The 16057-nt window shown below is 63.1% G+C and overlaps 1 protein-coding gene across 2 annotated transcripts in view; it reads left to right on the forward strand.

The window, feature by feature from the left end:
* LOC111155973 (unkempt family like zinc finger) overlaps positions 1 to 16057 on the forward strand; it is a 35040-nt gene that overhangs the window by 13537 nt on the left and 5446 nt on the right. For both annotated transcript variants that reach the window (XM_022516468.1, XM_022516469.1), the window contains exons 6-10: positions 208 to 325; positions 2220 to 2304; positions 2700 to 2791; positions 6604 to 6666; positions 9004 to 9157. In XM_022516468.1, the coding sequence (XP_022372176.1) occupies positions 208 to 325; positions 2220 to 2304; positions 2700 to 2791; positions 6604 to 6666; positions 9004 to 9157 (512 nt within the window). The remainder of the gene's footprint in view (positions 1 to 207; positions 326 to 2219; positions 2305 to 2699; positions 2792 to 6603; positions 6667 to 9003; positions 9158 to 16057) is intronic.

A 16057-nucleotide genomic window follows, 5' to 3' on the forward strand; every position in this document is an offset into this window, starting at 1 on the left:
GTGGAAGATAGAAACAGGCTTCCCGAGTCCCCGTCTGGGTCAGGGCGGCGCTCGGCCCGCTTTTGCGTGTCCTGGTGGGAAGGCAGCGTGTCTGGGGCCACGTGTGCTGTCCTGCGTGTGGGGGGAGCCCCGCGACACCCAGACGGCCCGGGGCGCGGGAAGAATCCCTGCTCTTGTGTCCCTGGTGACCCCACCCTGTGCCCCCAGGTCCACCCCGTGTCCCAGCGTGAAGCATGGTGACGAGTGGGGCGACCCCGCGAGGTGTGACAGCGGGGACAGCTGTCAGTACTGCCATTCCCGCGCGGAGCAGCAGTTCCACCCCGAGGTACGATCCCGTCTTACACATGAGCCACGGCGCCCCTCCCAGCCTGTGCCAGGACAGGTCTCCCTCTGGGTCTGGGGTCCCCCGTACTCCCCCACAGGTCCCGTGAGTTGCTCGAAGGCCTCACAGAGTCCAGCAGTGCTGTGGTGCCCTTGGTTAGGGGTCACGACTGACTGGAGACAGGCCGAAATCCGCGTGGGGCGGGGTCCCTGGGAAGCAGGACCAGCACCCCGCTCTGTCCTCCAGCGGGTCGTCTGGCCAGCACCCACTTTTCTCAGCGGTGATGTGTCACCAACTAGGGAAACCCCCCTGGCTCTTAGTGTCTAGGGTTTTCATTAGGGGTCATGTGGCCGTGGCTGAGTTTCCCGCCCTCCCGAGGCTGAGCTGAGACCCTGGGGCCCAGAGCTGCCCCCATAAATCACGTTGTTACCCTCTGGTGTGGCGCATGACCAGGTAAACGGACATACTTCCCAGGTAGGACGTTCCAGGGGCTCAGATGTTGCCCCCCTACCCCCAGGAGCTGTGAACGGTGTAGTTGGCCAAAGTCCGCTGAGCTGAGCAGGACACGGCTCGGGTTTGTGTCAGAAACAGACCAGTGGGGCGCGGGGGGGGGCGCGGGGGGGTGCTCTGCCGCCGGAGGCCGCCTCTTAACTTCAGTCAGATCCTGGGCTCAGGGTCGTGAGCCTGGACCTGCGTCGGGGTCCGCGCTTACCTGGGAGTCTGCTTGAGGTTCTCTGCCTCTCCCCTGCTTGCGAGCTCTCTGTCTCTCAAACAGTTAAGTAAATCTTTAAAAAACAAACAAAACCGAGCGCCCGGGTGGCTCAGTGGGTTAAGCGTCTGCCTTCGGCTCAGGTCATGGTCTCAGGGTCCTGGGATCGAGGCCTGCTTTGGGCTTCCTGCTCAGCGGGGAGCCTGCTGCCCCCTCTGCCTGCCTCTCTCCCTGCTTGTGCTCTCTCTGCCAAATCAATAAATCTTTAAAAAACCAACAAAACCCCAGCAGATCAGCCCCTTCGGGGAGCGGGAGAGCATGAGGACCAGGGCGGCTGGGGGTGGAGGACGAGGCCTCGAGGGCGGGTGGGGAGGGTGGGGTGTGCCGATCCCTGTGAACCAAGCCCTGAACCAAGCCCGCTTGCAGGAGGGGGGGGGGGGGGGGGAGCGCCGGGGACAGGGCTGGAGCAGTCAAGTCGGAGAGCAGGGAATGGGGACCTGTCAGTGCCCAGGCCGGGCGATGGGCCCGGGAGGAGGGCTGCCGTGTGGCCTGTGCTGGCTGTCAGGCGGGGGGTCCTGTTCTGGCCCGGGTCCCGGAAGCCCCAGGGAAGGAGAGCGAAGAGTGAGTGGCATTCATGGGGCAGGGGAGGCGGGAGGCCGGGGAAGGCTTCCCGAGGATGTTGGGTGGGATCTGGTGGGGGTGCGGAGGGCCTGGGGGTCTGTCCCTCGAGGGTCCTAGGGAGCTGGTGGCCAGCACCGAGTGTTGTAGGCACCGCGAGCGCGTTTCCGATCTGGGTGAGGCGGCTCCGGGCTGGCCGTGGAGCTCACGCCCGTGTTCACGTCGCGGGCATTTCTTGAGTGGCCGCTGTATGCCGCGCCCGGAATCCGGGGCCTCTTACGGAAAACGCCAAGTGGTCAGTCGACTCTGCGTGTGATTTCAAGGACAGTCCGACCTGCTCTGTGGCGGGGAGGGGACCCCGGCGCACCCGTCCTCAGGAAGCCCTGCGGACACTGGGAGCGGGGTCCTCTGTGCTGCGACGTGGCACACCCGGCTTCCTGGGGGGTCCGGGCCCTGAGACCGTGGCCCGAGCCGGAGCCAAGAGCCTGGTGCCTCACTGACAAGCCACCCGGGCATCCCTCTTTTATTTTTGAGTTTTATTGATTTCATTGTTTTGCTTTTGTCTCTTAGATCTACAAATCCACCAAGTGCAATGACATGCGGCAGACCGGGCACTGCCCACGGGGCCCGTTCTGCGCCTTCGCGCACGTGGACAGTGAGTGCCTGACGCGGCCGCCCGCGGCTCCCCTCCCACTGGGCTTCCCGCTCGCCTGGAGCAGGAGGGGAGCCGGCAGCCCACGACAGGCCTTCTAGGGCCGCGTTGGGCCGGTCCCCCGCCCCGCTCAGGGGCCACCCTGCCCTGTGGGGCCCAGGCTCCAGTAAGGACAGTTGTACTCTCTGGCTTTCCGTCTGCTTTTTATGCTAATGGGGAGGGTGGCTGGTCTCGTAGAAATTCCTTGTCCGTTTCGTGGCGCTCCCGTCACTTGGGAGGACTGTGGTCACCAGGCCTCCCTCCCTCCCTCGCGTGGGGGCTCCCGGGACCCGGCCACCCTGCACTGGCTCTGTTTCCAGCCTGTGGGGGCTCACGGCCCGCCCCCCCCTTCCTTGCAGAGAGCCTCGGGACGGCCAACGGCGGGGGCTGCCGAGACCCAGCACCCGCCCCCGCCAGCGGCTCCGCGGCCAGCAGCGGCCGGCCTGCACACGTAAGTGGACAGGGTCCTGGGGAGGGCACCCCAGGCCTCATGGCGTTTAGGGACATGGATGGACGGGGTCTGCATGTGGGGTCGGCGGCTCCTTCTAGAAGTCCGTGCGAGTCTGGTCGGCTTCCGGCCTGGGTGGGCTGACCCAGCCTCGCCGGACACATGCACTCCGACCACACGGGAAATGCGGCGTTGGGCTGGGCATCAGGAAGGGGCTCCGAGTCTGGGCGGGACCCCTCGTGGGTGGGCAGCGTGGTGGGAGGGGCAGTGACCAGGCAGGGCAGGAGGCCCCTGGCTAGCTGGGCCTGGGCTGGTGCTGCGGTTTTGCTAAAGGCGCGGAGAGTCGGGACCCTCGCGCCTGTGGGGCGGGGGCTCCTTCTGGCTGCTCCCCCTGGACACTTGCGGGGGTGCGAGAGTTGCCCCTCCTGCAGGACGGGGGCAGCTGGCTGTCAGGGGTCCCCAGAAAGTGCCCCTGTCTGAGGAAACGGGAAGCGTCCAGGCATCTCCCACCCACCTTCCCACTGGGTGCTTTTCATGGAACTCCCTTGCAAGGAGCCTGGCCACTGAGACACCCAGTCGCAAGCCATCCTGCGTCCCTCTGTGTCCTGCGCCGGGGGCTGCCCGGCCGTGGCTGCGCTCCTGGTGAGCCGGCATGGAGCGGCCTCTGCCCGTGGGCACTGGTGTCTGAGCCTAGAGCCCAGGACAGTCGTGCGCCTGCTGCGTCCCCACCGTCCTGGCTTAGAAGCACTGGGGGGGTCTAGCGTGATTCCCCCTCATGCCCACTCCCATGGCCACCGAACAGAGGCCCCCCCCTCCGTGCCATTGACCCTCTTCGTGTCCAGTCCCTCTGCATGCCCAGCTAGGTGGCCCCTGGCAGACTGAGCGGAGAGCATTCTGGACCACCAGTGGGCCCGTAGCCTCACTGGACACGGCAGGAAACCCTTCCTCTCTCCTCTTGTTGGTGGTTCCCAGGGCCATGGCAGTTGTGGGCTTAGGTGGTGGTCAGACGGCTTCTGGCTGGGCCTCCCTGAGGATCTGGGCTGCATGGAGCCTGTTGTGGGGGGCGGTTTGTACCCAGGGAGGCAGCATGCCTGATGGAAGCCCTGGGCTCCTCGGGGGACGGTGCGGGAGCAGTGAGACCACACCCGGCGCACACGGCCTGGTGAGGACACGGCCTGGTGCAAACGTCTTTTATGTTTTTTTCCTAAATTATTTGGCAATTTAAAAAGTGGACCCGCTGCGGGCAGAATGGGTGCCTGGCCATGGGCGAGCTCCTGGGGGGACGGACGTCTGAAGTGTGGTGGTCTGTGGTCACACAGCCTCGTGACCGTGCCAAGTGCCGCAGAGCCCTCTGCTGTGGGAGGCTTGTGCTCCTGTGAGTTTGTGTCTGTTAAAGTAAAACACAAGCAGGGCAGCATGCTCCTGTGGGCCGGCTCTGACGTCCGGACCCCCGCGTGGACCATCTTGGTGGCGGCCCCGGGGCACACTGGCCCAGACCTTCCTGAGGTCTCCTGCTGTAGTGGCCCCTCCGGGAGGGCCAAGTTGGGGGCGTCACCGGCCTGGCCACCACCAGGCACCAGGTCTGGACGAGATCACGCCGGGGTGGGCGCTGTGCAGGGACCACTCCTCGGTCTGCCTCACTCCCAAGTACCGTCGTCTGTAAGGGTCGACGTCAAACCCCAAACCTTGGCTCGTGCTCTGTGTGTCTCCCGCTGCTGCGTTTGCACCGTGAGCAGGTCTGTGCCAGTGGAGGTTCGGCACGAAGACCATGCGGCTCTGGGGCACCGTCAGATTCACTCAGGCCGTGTCCCCGTGTCGGGCACACCTGAGGACAGCTGGGGTCTCACTGTGTGTAGACGTGGTGCTGGGTTCAAGGACTCCAGGGTTGGACTCCCTCATTCACATGCGGGGTGGGAAGGCGCGTCTCCCCGGCACGCCCCCGGCCCGAGTGTGGGCCGCAGACCCGCCCTGTCTGCCCGGAACACGCCGTGTGCTGGCGCTCGTCCGCCGGGTCAGCCTGTGAGATCTTAGAAAACCTGTATGTTGTTCCTGACAACAGCTCCTGAGACCCTTGTAATTTCCTGGGTGATAAAACTGGTTTTTTTTTTGAGGTGGTGTCTCTGGGTGGGCTCCTCAGCACTCCTGGAGGGGGCTGGTCACCGGGAAGGCCAAGCCACGGTTAGAAACTCAGAACTTTCTGCGCCAGCCCATGTGGCCCGGGGGGCGGGAAGGGGCTGGGGATGGAGTTAATGGGACGAACTTCTGTGAAAATCCCCCAAGTCCGGGGTGGGGAGCATCTCCGTGCTGGGAAGGCCGCCCCAGCCCGCACGTGGGACTCGCGGACCTCAGCCGCTGCGACTCTGGCTGGCTGCGCTCTTTGCCCTGGCGTTCGTTACACAATAAATCAATGTAAGTAAGTGCTTCCTGAAGCCCATGAGCTCTTTCAGAAGGTGGCCAGGCCCGAGGGGAGTTGTGTGCGTCCTGATTGACAGCGGCCGCTCAGAAACACAGGTGACAGTCTGACCCCCGGCAGAGGGTGTTGGAATCGGACTGGCATGGGGACAGCTGACACTGGGTGTCGCAGGAGTGTGGTGTGGGGTGTCCAGGCCTGGAAGAAGGGGTGAGGTTGCCTGCAGGGAGTCCTGTTCTGAAGGCAAGCACAATGGTTTCGGGGTAACCTTACTTTCCTCAGTGTCACTTAGCCTGGAAGCATAGATAGGTCTTTGGTCAGTGACTTTGGAAGCCCTCAGCCCGCTCTGCAGGGAGGAGGTCACTTCTGGACAAGAGAGCTGCAGGGGATCCAGAAGTATCTGGCTTGAACCCGTGGCCCATTGCCCTGCAAAAGGAGGGGCCCTGGTCAGCACTTCTCTGGACACCTTCCCCGCCTCGCCCCCTGGGGATCACTCTGGGTTCTTTTGTGATTCCAGAAGCCAGAAAAAGGAAGAAAGGCCAGGATGCCCTGAGCCACCGCTGTGAATTCACGCATTGTAAAATGAGTCATAAAAATCAGAATATTCCATTGATCTGAAGGACATTTTGGTCCACAGTTCTTGTGTTGATGCTGATCTGGGCAGAGCCGATGCTGAGCTCTGAGCACAGCCTTCGTCGGGCACAGCGGGCCTGGCAGGTGGCTTGTCAGTCAGGGTTTCTGTATGTGTAGGGGAGAAAAAAACATTTCCCACTACCCTCTTCGGTTCAAGACCGGGCCCCTGCAAATTAAACTGATAAAAGGAGGAAAGGGTTATTGTGTATCCATTTAGAAGTCTTCATAGAGAAGCAGTTAGATGTGGCAGCTTCACACCCTTTTAACAACGAGCAGTGAACCGTTCAGGAGCGGCAAGACGAAAGCAACGGGGTTTCTGTTTCCAGGGTGGTGAACTGTGGGAGGTAAACGTACGGGGGAAGTAACGTCAGGCCAGGGTTATTTAGTGAGGCCTGTTCTGTGAACAAGGTGCTGACGTGGGAGAGGGGAGGGCGTGCCTTCATGAAGGAAGCTTACCCCGCCTTCCCGGCTTTCTGCAGTTTTAGTGGAAGAGCTCTCTGCTTCCAGTTTGAGCCTGATTGCTGGTGGGCTTGGGGAGTGGGGGCTGCGGTACAGAGCTCCCTCCTTCCTGCCCCCCCCCGCCCCCCCGCCAGGACCAGCCCGGAGGTCGGAGGTCAGGGAGCAGGTGGGAGAGACAGATTCAGACCCGAGGGAGTGTAGCGACATGAACACCTTTGCTGTCTCCTGAGCCATCTGGGCTCGGCCTCGTGCGCGTGAGTGAGGCTTGGGGGTCTCTGTGCCTGGAGCCCACCACTGCCTCCTTCTGTTGCAGGCAAAGCGGAGAGAGTCCCCTGCCGAGGGCAGCCACCGGGCCAGCGAGCGGGACGGCAAGCAGGTACTGCAGGGGGCGGCCCTGGCTGCTGAGGCTCCCACAGACCTCTCCGGCCGCTGTCCGTCTGTGGTGTCCTTGTGTTTCCACTTGCCTTCTTCCCAAACTGGCCTGTGCCTCCGTCTTTCATTCAAATGTTCAGAAAATGCTGCTGTTGCACTTTGGAAACAACAGAAGCCCCCGGCATTGTCCTCACAGGGAGCAGGGGGTGACCTTCGCAGCCCGTCTGCGTGTGTCTTGGGGCTGCCTGAACAGAGCCCACCACGGGGCTGCGTCAGCCACAGCCCCAGCCGCCCTCGAGGTCCCCAAGTTCTCCTCCCTTTGTGGGCAGGGCCGGGCCCTCCATCTCGCCTGGCGCTCTCCCCTGCGTCCGGCGCTGTCTGCGATTTCCGCTTCCTGTGAGGACGTGGTTCCCTGCGAATGCTGGCTGCTCTCAGCACCCGGAACACTGATCTTTCTCTGTCGCCATCCGTGCTTGGAAGGCCTGGGGTGCCGTGTGGCCGCCGACGTGCCCCTGTGGGCACGCATATCGCCTCTCATCGTGGTCTGTGCTGTGGGCTCTGTTCCTAAGTCCTTTGCAGGCGGCGCACCCGGCTTCCCTCCGGCCTGGTCTGCGGCTGCCCCCAGAGGGCTCTGCATCGTGGCCGGACCGAGTCGTGAAGGTTCGTTCTCGTCTTAGGAGCTGTGACAGCAGCAGAAAGGGACTGGAAGTGAAAATGCAACTTAGTTACTTTGTGATGTTGCAAGGGAATCAAAACTGTAAGATGTTCATTAAGAATCTGAAGCTGGACGCGTCGGCGATAACAGCCGGTTCACCGGGGGACCCAGGCACCCACCAGCCCAGACACCCCGGGGCACGCGCTGGCCCCCAGCCCCCAGCGCATCCTCATGTCCGCCAGCAGCCGGGACCACGCCGCCAGGCTCCTCCTCAGGCTCCCGCCCACCTGTACCCGGAGACGCCCTCCATCCCGTCCAGAGCCAGCCTCCGGGACAGCAGGTGCCCCGCTGGGGCTTCCCAGGTCACTCGAGTGGCTCCCAGCACTTCCCTGGGACCCCCAGTTTGAAGGCCGCGTGGTCGGAGGCTGGCCTGGCGGTCCTCTGGGGACCCCTCACTTGCCCCCTCACTTGCCTCTGGACACCTGTGTGCCTGCCGGCGCCGGACCTTCCCTCGCTATAGCCCCAGGCAGACACGAGTGAGGGCGTCCTCAGGTTTCAGGATTGAGTGTCACCTGATGTCTGCCAGGAACACGTCTTTGCACTGTGACTCTGGGTGGGGGAAGCCACAGCAGGAGCCTCAGGCCAGCGGCTTCTGGCTGGGCTCAGCGTGTGGGGGGACGGGGGGCTGCTTGCCCTGCCTCCTGCCTCAGCTGGGGACGGAGCGGGAGCCTGAGCCCGGGGAGCCCGGGGACCTTGCTCTCCAGACTTGGGTGGTTCAGGCTCATGTCACACGTGTGGCAGGGGCTGTCACAGTGTCCCCCGTGCTCACGGCTGGTGTCTGCACCGGGGGCTGAACGCAGCCAGCCGTCCGGGAAACACTCAGAGGAGCCGTCTGTGCAGGCTGGCTGTCCCCTCGTGAAGCACGTGTTCTTTCTGTTCCTGTCATCGTTGTCTTCGTCATCGTGGAAAACGTAACTGGGGCCGACCAAGTAGTAAAGCCATCCCGGCCTGGGCTGGCACGGCCCCTGCCCGAAGCTAAGTTCTGTCTCGTTTTGAAGCAAAAACCAGACACCACACATTTCCCTTCCGTGTGGCTACCGGTCCCCGACAGCACGGTGACTGGGGTGCCACCTGCAGGGCCCCGAGCCCTGGCTTGCCCCTTGTCCTGGTCCTGTGGGTCGTTGGTGTGCCGCCCGCGCTGCCGGCCGGGCTCCTGGACCGCACTTGTCCTGATCTGTGGCTACCGAGTGACGTCGCGCGCCTCGCCCTCTGCTCTTTACCCTTCTTGGGTCATGAGATTATTTTTCTGTTTTCAGAAGCGGTGTTGGTTCTCTGCTGATGCCTTTTGGTGGATTTTTTTGTTTACTGCCGTGTATCTGCTCTTGAAACAGTTTCTGCAGAAAAGGCCATTAAATAGGACACTTTTTGGATGCATTTGTGCCCGTCCCTGGGTGATCGGCAGCCAGTGACCGCCTCTCCTGTCGTCACAACCAACTAGGCAGTTAAAGACCTTCTGAAACATTTGGAGGAGTCGCACTGCGTTATATTTGCTGTGGAGTTGGATGTTAGCCGACCGTCCCGTCTGTGACTGTCCCCGCGCCCCCCTCCCGTGGCCTCCGTCATGGAGCAGTCACGTGGCCGCTCCCCGCGCCCGTCTACTCATCTTGTTTCTGTGTCTCCGCGCAGAACCACCTGTCCGTGTCCGCAGTGGCTCACCCACTCGCCCCTGGCGTGGGGTCCAGCACCGGCTCCGGCAGCTCCTCCCCGACCGCCCTGCCCACCCTCCCGGCCTGCGTCCACCCGCCCGAGCTCCCCGGTGGTGCTTCCGAGCCCGCCCCAGGTAAGTCTGATACTTCCCTGGTTTCCTGACTTCTCTTCGCACTCACGTTGTATCTTTTCAGGGGTCTGTGTCAGGACACGTGGCAGAAGGCTCCTTGTTGTAGAAAAGCCACTGTGTATTGGGCACCTGGCCGGTGGCTGTACTGTCTGTGATGTAGAAACACGCCCCCTAGCAGCAGCCTCCTGGCCCTAAGACGAGAGCGGAGGGTGTGGGGATGAGGCCGGCCGAAGGCGGTGGCGTGGCTGAGTGGTCCTTAGCTGCTGGGAGTCCTTGAGGGTCTGGGGACTGATGACCCAGGTGATTGGAGTCCAGCCAGAGGGAGAGGGTTGTCCTAAGAGCAGGGGAGAGGAGGGGTGTGGAGCGGGGGGAGAGGGTGACCTTGCCGTGCTAGGCAGCCCCCCCACCCCAGGACCACGTCTGGGTGGTCCCATGTGTGGCCACAGCTGCGGAGGGCTCGCACGGCTGGCCTGACCCGAGCCCCCATCTCTGTCCTGGGAAAGGGAGACTCGGCAGGGGCTCTGTTCGTGGCTCTTGCTGTGTTCTCTGTCCCAGGGTTGGCCGGGACGGTGTGGCTGTGGGCACCACAGGGAAGTCGCTCTGGTGAGAGGTCAGCCCAGTTAGCTCCAGTGCCGTCCGTCCTCTGCACTAGGAGTCCTGGAGCGCACCCTTTCTTTTTCACCTGCTCTCTTGGGGACTGGAGGGGAGCGGGAAGGCCCCTGTATACCCGTGTGAGGGCACCACTTGGACGCCAGATGGCCAGCCCGGGGATGGTACGCTCCTACCCAGAGGTAAACGTCCGTGGCTGGTGGCCCGGGGGTGTGTGCGCGTTGCTTTCCACCCCCTTAAACTCGGGCACCCCGGTCACGCCAGCCCAGGACGGGGAGGAGAGTATCTTTCCAGCGGCTATGCAGATGGCAAATCCTGGACTTGAAGGGGCCACGGAGCCCTGTGGTACCTCCTGCTGATGTGAGGGACCCCGGACAGGTGAACGCAGTCCTGCTCCTGCGTCGTGGCCCACCCCGGGGCGTGTCCGCGTCGCTGGCTCAGGCTGGCCTCCCCGCCCCATGCTCATTCTCAGGAGGGTCTTTAAAGGGTCACTCATCTACAACGGGGAGACCTTCTGTGGCCGGGCGTGTCTTGCCGCACAGCCCTGGCATTCCTGCATGGGCTCCGCCTCAGAGCTGCTTCCTCTGCTGAAGAATCTTCTGGAGTCGAGCTGGCCTTGCTCCCCAGGAGGGGAAGCTGGGGGGCAGAGAGGGGACCCCTGATGCAGCTGCCCCATCCCCCCACCAGTTTTCCCCCCGAGCCCTGACCTTCTTTCCTTGGTGGATTCAAAACTTGTGACTCCTGCTTCCATGCTCTGGGCTTTTCTGGAAATCCTGTCCACGTGGCTGTGAGAACTGCCAACGGCTCTCCCTCGGGTTTTCCCTTAGACTGGCGCGTTGCTTCAAGACTTACCTCCTTCATGGGTGGGTTCTGCGTCTATTTTCTTATAAGCAAAACCAACCACACGTGTGTTTTGGCTTGACCTGGAATGGGGGTGGAACGAGGTGTCTCTCTTGAACCACAGAGGTCTTTGGTTTGATGTGGACTCGATGTGGCCAGTGGGCTGGAGAACTCAGCCAAGTCGCACGTGCCGGCAGAGACTCGGAGGCGGGGGGTGGGGGGCTCGTGTGCGAGCTGTCTGGCCACTGAGCAGGTCCCCTGCCGCACTTGGGGGCTGAGTGGTTAGTTGTGCAAGGAGCGCCGTCTGTATCGTGTGTCTCTAAGCGGCTCCCCTAGAGAATGCTGGACTGAGGCGCTTGGCTGCCGGACACGTGTGGTTAAAGACGCGAGCCCGGGTTGGGCACACGCACTGGTGCGTGCTGGACGCCTTTGTTTCCAGCTGGAAAGGAGCCAGGAAGCTGCTGCTCTGAATGGCATGTTTGATTTTACTGTTTTGGGTTTTATGTGTAAAACACAGAGGTTTTTAAAAAAAAAAAAAAGCTTATTCTCCCAATTCACAGGTAGTCATAGTAAAATTGGAGACTCCTAGACAGGGAAGAAAATCCCTGCCCTAAGCGGGCGAGGCCACATTCAGCTCTGCCCCCAGACCCCCAAACGGACAGAGCTGGGGCACCTGCACCTCGAGAGCAGCCTCGCGGCAGTGTGGCAATCCCCGGGGGAATCCTCGTCTTCTCAGTGTCCCCAGCTGTCACCCTTCTGTCGGGGTCCTCGGCCTGTTTGTGTCACGGAGCGTTTGCAGGTCCTTCTTCCGCTCACCTAAGTGTTCCCTGAACCAGCTGCCCAGAGGGAGCATTGCCTGCCGACAGAGTACGTTTTCCGTGCCACTGCTGTTAGAATCAGGAGCTGCTGCTGTCCTTGTTTTCTCTGGAGATCATCACCGTCCTTTTCTCTGGAGATCATCACGGGTTGTCATACCCAGTCTACGGGCCCAGTTAGGAGTCCTCAGAGCTACCCTCTGGTCCCAGGAGGGCCCTCGCCAGCAGCCTTCCTGCTGCTGAGGAACCCCAGGCAGCGGGGTGCCTGGCAAGAGCCTGCCCTACCTACTGGGGCTGGCGGGTGCAGACGCCGCGGTGGCCTCACGTAGGCTGGTGTGGCTCGGGTTCTGGCCTTACGGTGCTCTGCCCACGGGGAAGGAGTAAGCGCTCGTGAGTAGATGCTGTTTGCAGACTAACCGTGCGACTGGTGGCTTTAGTGGAATCACTTCAGGGCACTTGGCGGATTTCCTTTCCTTTGCCTTCCCCTTCATACCAGCGGGTTTCCGATTAAAACAGTGACCCCGAAATAGTCCTGACGGAGCGCGTTGCCGGAAGTGGCCGAGAGTCAGGGTGGGGGAGCCTTCATCCAGAGACCAGGTGGAATATGGAGGGGACGGGGGGCCTGGCCGCGGGGGCTGTGGTCAGCTGGCTCGCAGCGACCTCGAGGGCAGGGGTCCGGGCAGGGGTCCGGGCCCGGGGCCGTGGCGTGCTCCGTGGTGTGCTCGTTTACATCTGAGCGTGTCTGGACGGGAGGGAAGGTCCTTCACCTGAACAAAAGCGGCCCTGCCAGGCCAAGCCCCTTCGGGCACCTGGACGTGGGCTTTGGGCACACCGCCTCGAGGTGCCGGTGTCAGGAGGTGCGCGCCCCTCTGGGGACCCACATACAGGGCGGCAAGGAACTGGGGGCTCCGAGGACTCGGGCTGGCGGGGCCCGCCTACGAGCACCTGCCCGCGGCGCCCCGACAGGTGCGGCGGGGGCGGGGCCGGCGCGGGCCGAAGGGTTTGGTCACCAGGGGCGGGGCCGGGGCCGACGCAGATCTAAGGGTTGCGTCACCGGGGGCGGGGCTGGCGCGGGGTGAGTAGGAGGGTTGCGTTGTTCGGGGGGTGGGGCCGGCACGGGGTGGGTGGGGCTGGTCTCAGGGTTACGTCACCCAGGGGCGGGCCGAAGGGTTGCGTCACTCGGGGGCGGGCCCGACGCAGGGCGGGCGGGGCGCGGGCTGCGTTTGAATCGGCGGCGGCGGCGGCGCGGTGGACGGTGAGTCAGCATCGCAGCCCCGCGCCGTCTGGGTGTGGGTCGTCATTATGCGGAACTAGCTGTGCACCCCGGGCGAGGTGAGAGCCAACTCCGTCTCGACGCGCCTTCCCGCCAGGAGCGCAAACACCCCTCCCGGGTTGCGCTTCCTCCCCAGGTGCGCCATGTCCCCACGTGCCCACCTCCCCAGGTGAGGTGCGTCTCCCACCTCCCTGCTGCTTCCAGCTCCCCGGTGGGCCTCCTCCCCAGGTGCGCTACCCCGTGCACCGAGCCCCCTCTCCCAGGTGAAGTGTGTCTCCCACCCCCCCCATCCCCTTCCTCCTTCCCAGGTGCACCTCCCCTCGCCTCCAGGTGCTGCTCGTACCCGTTGTCGTAGCGTCTGTGCCCAGCTAGGGGTGGCACCCAGGGGTCAATACCAGCTCCCTTAGAGGCTGTCAGTGGTGTGAATGCAAACAGACCCTTTTTGGGAACCTGCTCTGCAGAGGCGCCCGCGGGTTCCCTGCGTGGGCGCGAGCCTCGGGGCTTCTCCAGGAGGGCCTGCATCACCTAGCGGAGGTGCTTTGGCTCCTAGTGACGACGGGATTCCTGCCTGGTCCTGCCGGGGATCGTCACCTGCACTGTTGGAAATTCAGGCCGGTGGGTGAGCGGGTTTGCCGGGTGCCTCTCCATGCTGTCTTAGGGGAGGACGGTCTGCTGGGGGGCGTCCGGCCCTGGGTGGGGAGCACCCCTGCGTCAGGGCTGCCCCATGCTGGTCTTTAATTCTGTGCACTGTGCGCGTTGTCCCTGTGTGTCCCTTGACCCTGAAGGACCGCGTGGCCTCCTGAATGTGCTGTGTCACGTCAGGATCCGGGGATTGCCAGGGCCGTTACTCAGCAGCTCTCCGCTGATTTCTCACGAACGTCTGGGTGGTTCCTGGTGGTTGGGCAAGGCGGTTCTGGGTCCGATGGCACAGCTTACGTAATTTAGCTTTAGATTTTAAGCGTTCAAGTCTTTTTAAAAAGACTTTTTTTCAGCTTTCCTTTGAGAGAACATCCCAGAGGACTTGGGTCTGACCCAGAGCAGTGATGTGGAGCAGGCACGGGTCTTGCTCTGAGATGAGCAGCCGGTGCGCCCCAGACAGCAAGCTGGCTGTGATGTCCCAGGCCGGGGACCCCTCTCTGCCCCTTCTGCTCCTGAGGCTGGGGGAGGGGGGCCTCTCTGCTGAGTCATGGGGTGGGGGTGGGGGACTGTGAGAAGATAAATCTTTAACAGGTGAGGAAAGGCTCTTGGTTCAGCTTCTTCTCCCCCACGGTCAGTTCATTTGTGCTTTTGTTATGCAGAAAGTGTTTCTAGAACTTTGTTGGGTTAAAGCATGCCACACCTAACCTGGTGCTGAAGGTTGAGGCCCCGTCATCAGGCCTGGCTGACCTGCATGTCCGGGACAGAGGCTTGGGACCCCAGGCCTGCACCAGAAGGGTGGGTTTGGGCTTCCATCCTTGTGGCCACAGTGCAGAGCTCAGAGAGGTGGGGGGCAGGGCAGGTGGGGGGGCGGAGCTGCCTTTCAGCACGTGAGTTTGCAGGGGGTCCAGGCAGACATGCAAAATGAAGGTTTGGGAGGCTGAGCAGAAGTTCTCGCAGGACGAGGGGAGCCGATGGAAGGTCTGGCCACCCTGCAGCCTACAGCAGTGTCCAGTGTCCTAAGTCCCAGAGGAAGAGCCACGGTGGGGGCAGCCACGAGCATGCCAAGGGGCACAGTCTTCACCGGAGGTAGGACTCTTGATGTGCCAGGATTGGCATTTTAGAAAGGCCCCTTGTGGGACAGCGTGGTGGGGCATAAGGTGCAGCCCACAGAGACCACTGGAGTTTAGGGCCCTCAGTTGTGCCGGTTCCAGGAGGATGGAGGGGCCGAGAGCTCCTCCTGGGGCCCTGCTGAGCACGTGAGCCCTGGGGCACCAGCAGGGGTGGCCCTGTGTCCCCAGAGTTTGGGAAGCTGCTGATGGGGCAGTGGGCCTCTCCCTGGTAGGAGGAGGCAGAGTGTCTGCGTGGGGGGGATGTCGGCATCTCAGGGTTGGGGCTGCTGAAGGGAGTGGGTGACCGTGGAGCAGGCAGTGGAGGGGCCACTGGGCCTCCCCAGGCCCCCCAGAGAGGGTGGGAGGGTTGAGAAGGGGGTCCGGGGAGGGGAGGGCAAGGTGGCACTGGGGGGAGGGTGCTGCCTTTTCCCGGAGCAGGGAAGGGTGGGTGCAAGGCTGGAGGGCGAGGCTTGGCAGTAGTTTGGGGTGAGGTGGGGACAGGATGTCCAGGGGGGGTGGTCAGCGAAGGGTGGGCATGGGTGAGGGGCGTCAGGGTCAGCGGCGTCTTGCCCAGGAGCAGGTGGACCCTCTGGGCAGTTCATAGTTCTGTTCGAGGAGGGTCCCAGGAGTTCTGGGCCTTTGGTCTGTGGGAGGTGTCTGTCCTTGGCCCCCATTATGGTGGGTTGAATTATGTGTCCTCAGAAGGTAGCTCTCAGTTCTAACCCCTGAGAACGGGATTTTATTTGGAAACAGGCCTTGCAGATGTAGTCAAGGTAAAACGAGGTCATGTGCACGGGCCCTAACCCAGTGCGATGTGTCTAAGAAGGTGACAATTTGGCCCAGACGTGGAGGGGTGTCCGCTGGCCCAAGACTGCCAGGGCTTGCCAGCAACACCAGCAGGACTGAGCCTGCCCTGGAGCCATGGGAGGAAGCTGGCCCTGTGGACCTTGGTCTCACCTTCTCTCCCAAGAGAAGGACTCGTGGGGCGGATTCATGGGGCAGATTCGTGGGGCACGGTTGGAAGCCGCCTCCTGTGGTGCTCGGTTTGGGTGGCCCCAGGATGCAGGTGGCCTGTGCTGCTGGGTCTTAGGGAGGAGTTGGCCGGCGAGTGGGCGTGTGTGTGTGTGGGGGGGGGGGGTCCTGGCTGTAAAGAAAGGCCGGAGAAGCACGGGCTGGGGGAGCCCACCAGAAGGAAGGGGCCCTGTGGGCCCCAGCTGAGCCGTGTCTGCCTGAGGGACTCTATCTGTCCGTTGTCCCCGCAGCCGTCTGGTGCAGGGGCTGCCGGTGCCACGGGGGGCTCCCTGGCTGCCCTGGCGAGGGGTCTTTCTCTACAGCCCCACGGAGGACCACGGCCCCGTGTCCCGCGCTCTGCTCTGCCGGCTTCTTTCTCTTCAGAGTGGTTTTGGGGGGGGTGGGCTCTGGCCGGGGGGCCACTCGGCGTGCTCACCTCCTCCCTGGATGGGACCCACAGGAGCCCCTAAAACCTTTGTTGGAAGAGTGTTTCCTCCTGAGCGGGCAGGCCCGCGGTGCGGGTGAGGGGTGGGGAGGCCGGCAGAGCTGGGCACAGTTCTGTTGGGCGCCGGAATCCAAAGCAGGGCCGGGGGCAGGGCGGGGGGGG

Source organism: Enhydra lutris, unplaced genomic scaffold, assembly GCF_002288905.1.
Source record: "Enhydra lutris kenyoni isolate GAN:26980312 unplaced genomic scaffold, ASM228890v2 scaffoldscaffold45, whole genome shotgun sequence".
NCBI classification, from domain to species: Eukaryota; Metazoa; Chordata; class Mammalia; order Carnivora; family Mustelidae; genus Enhydra; species Enhydra lutris.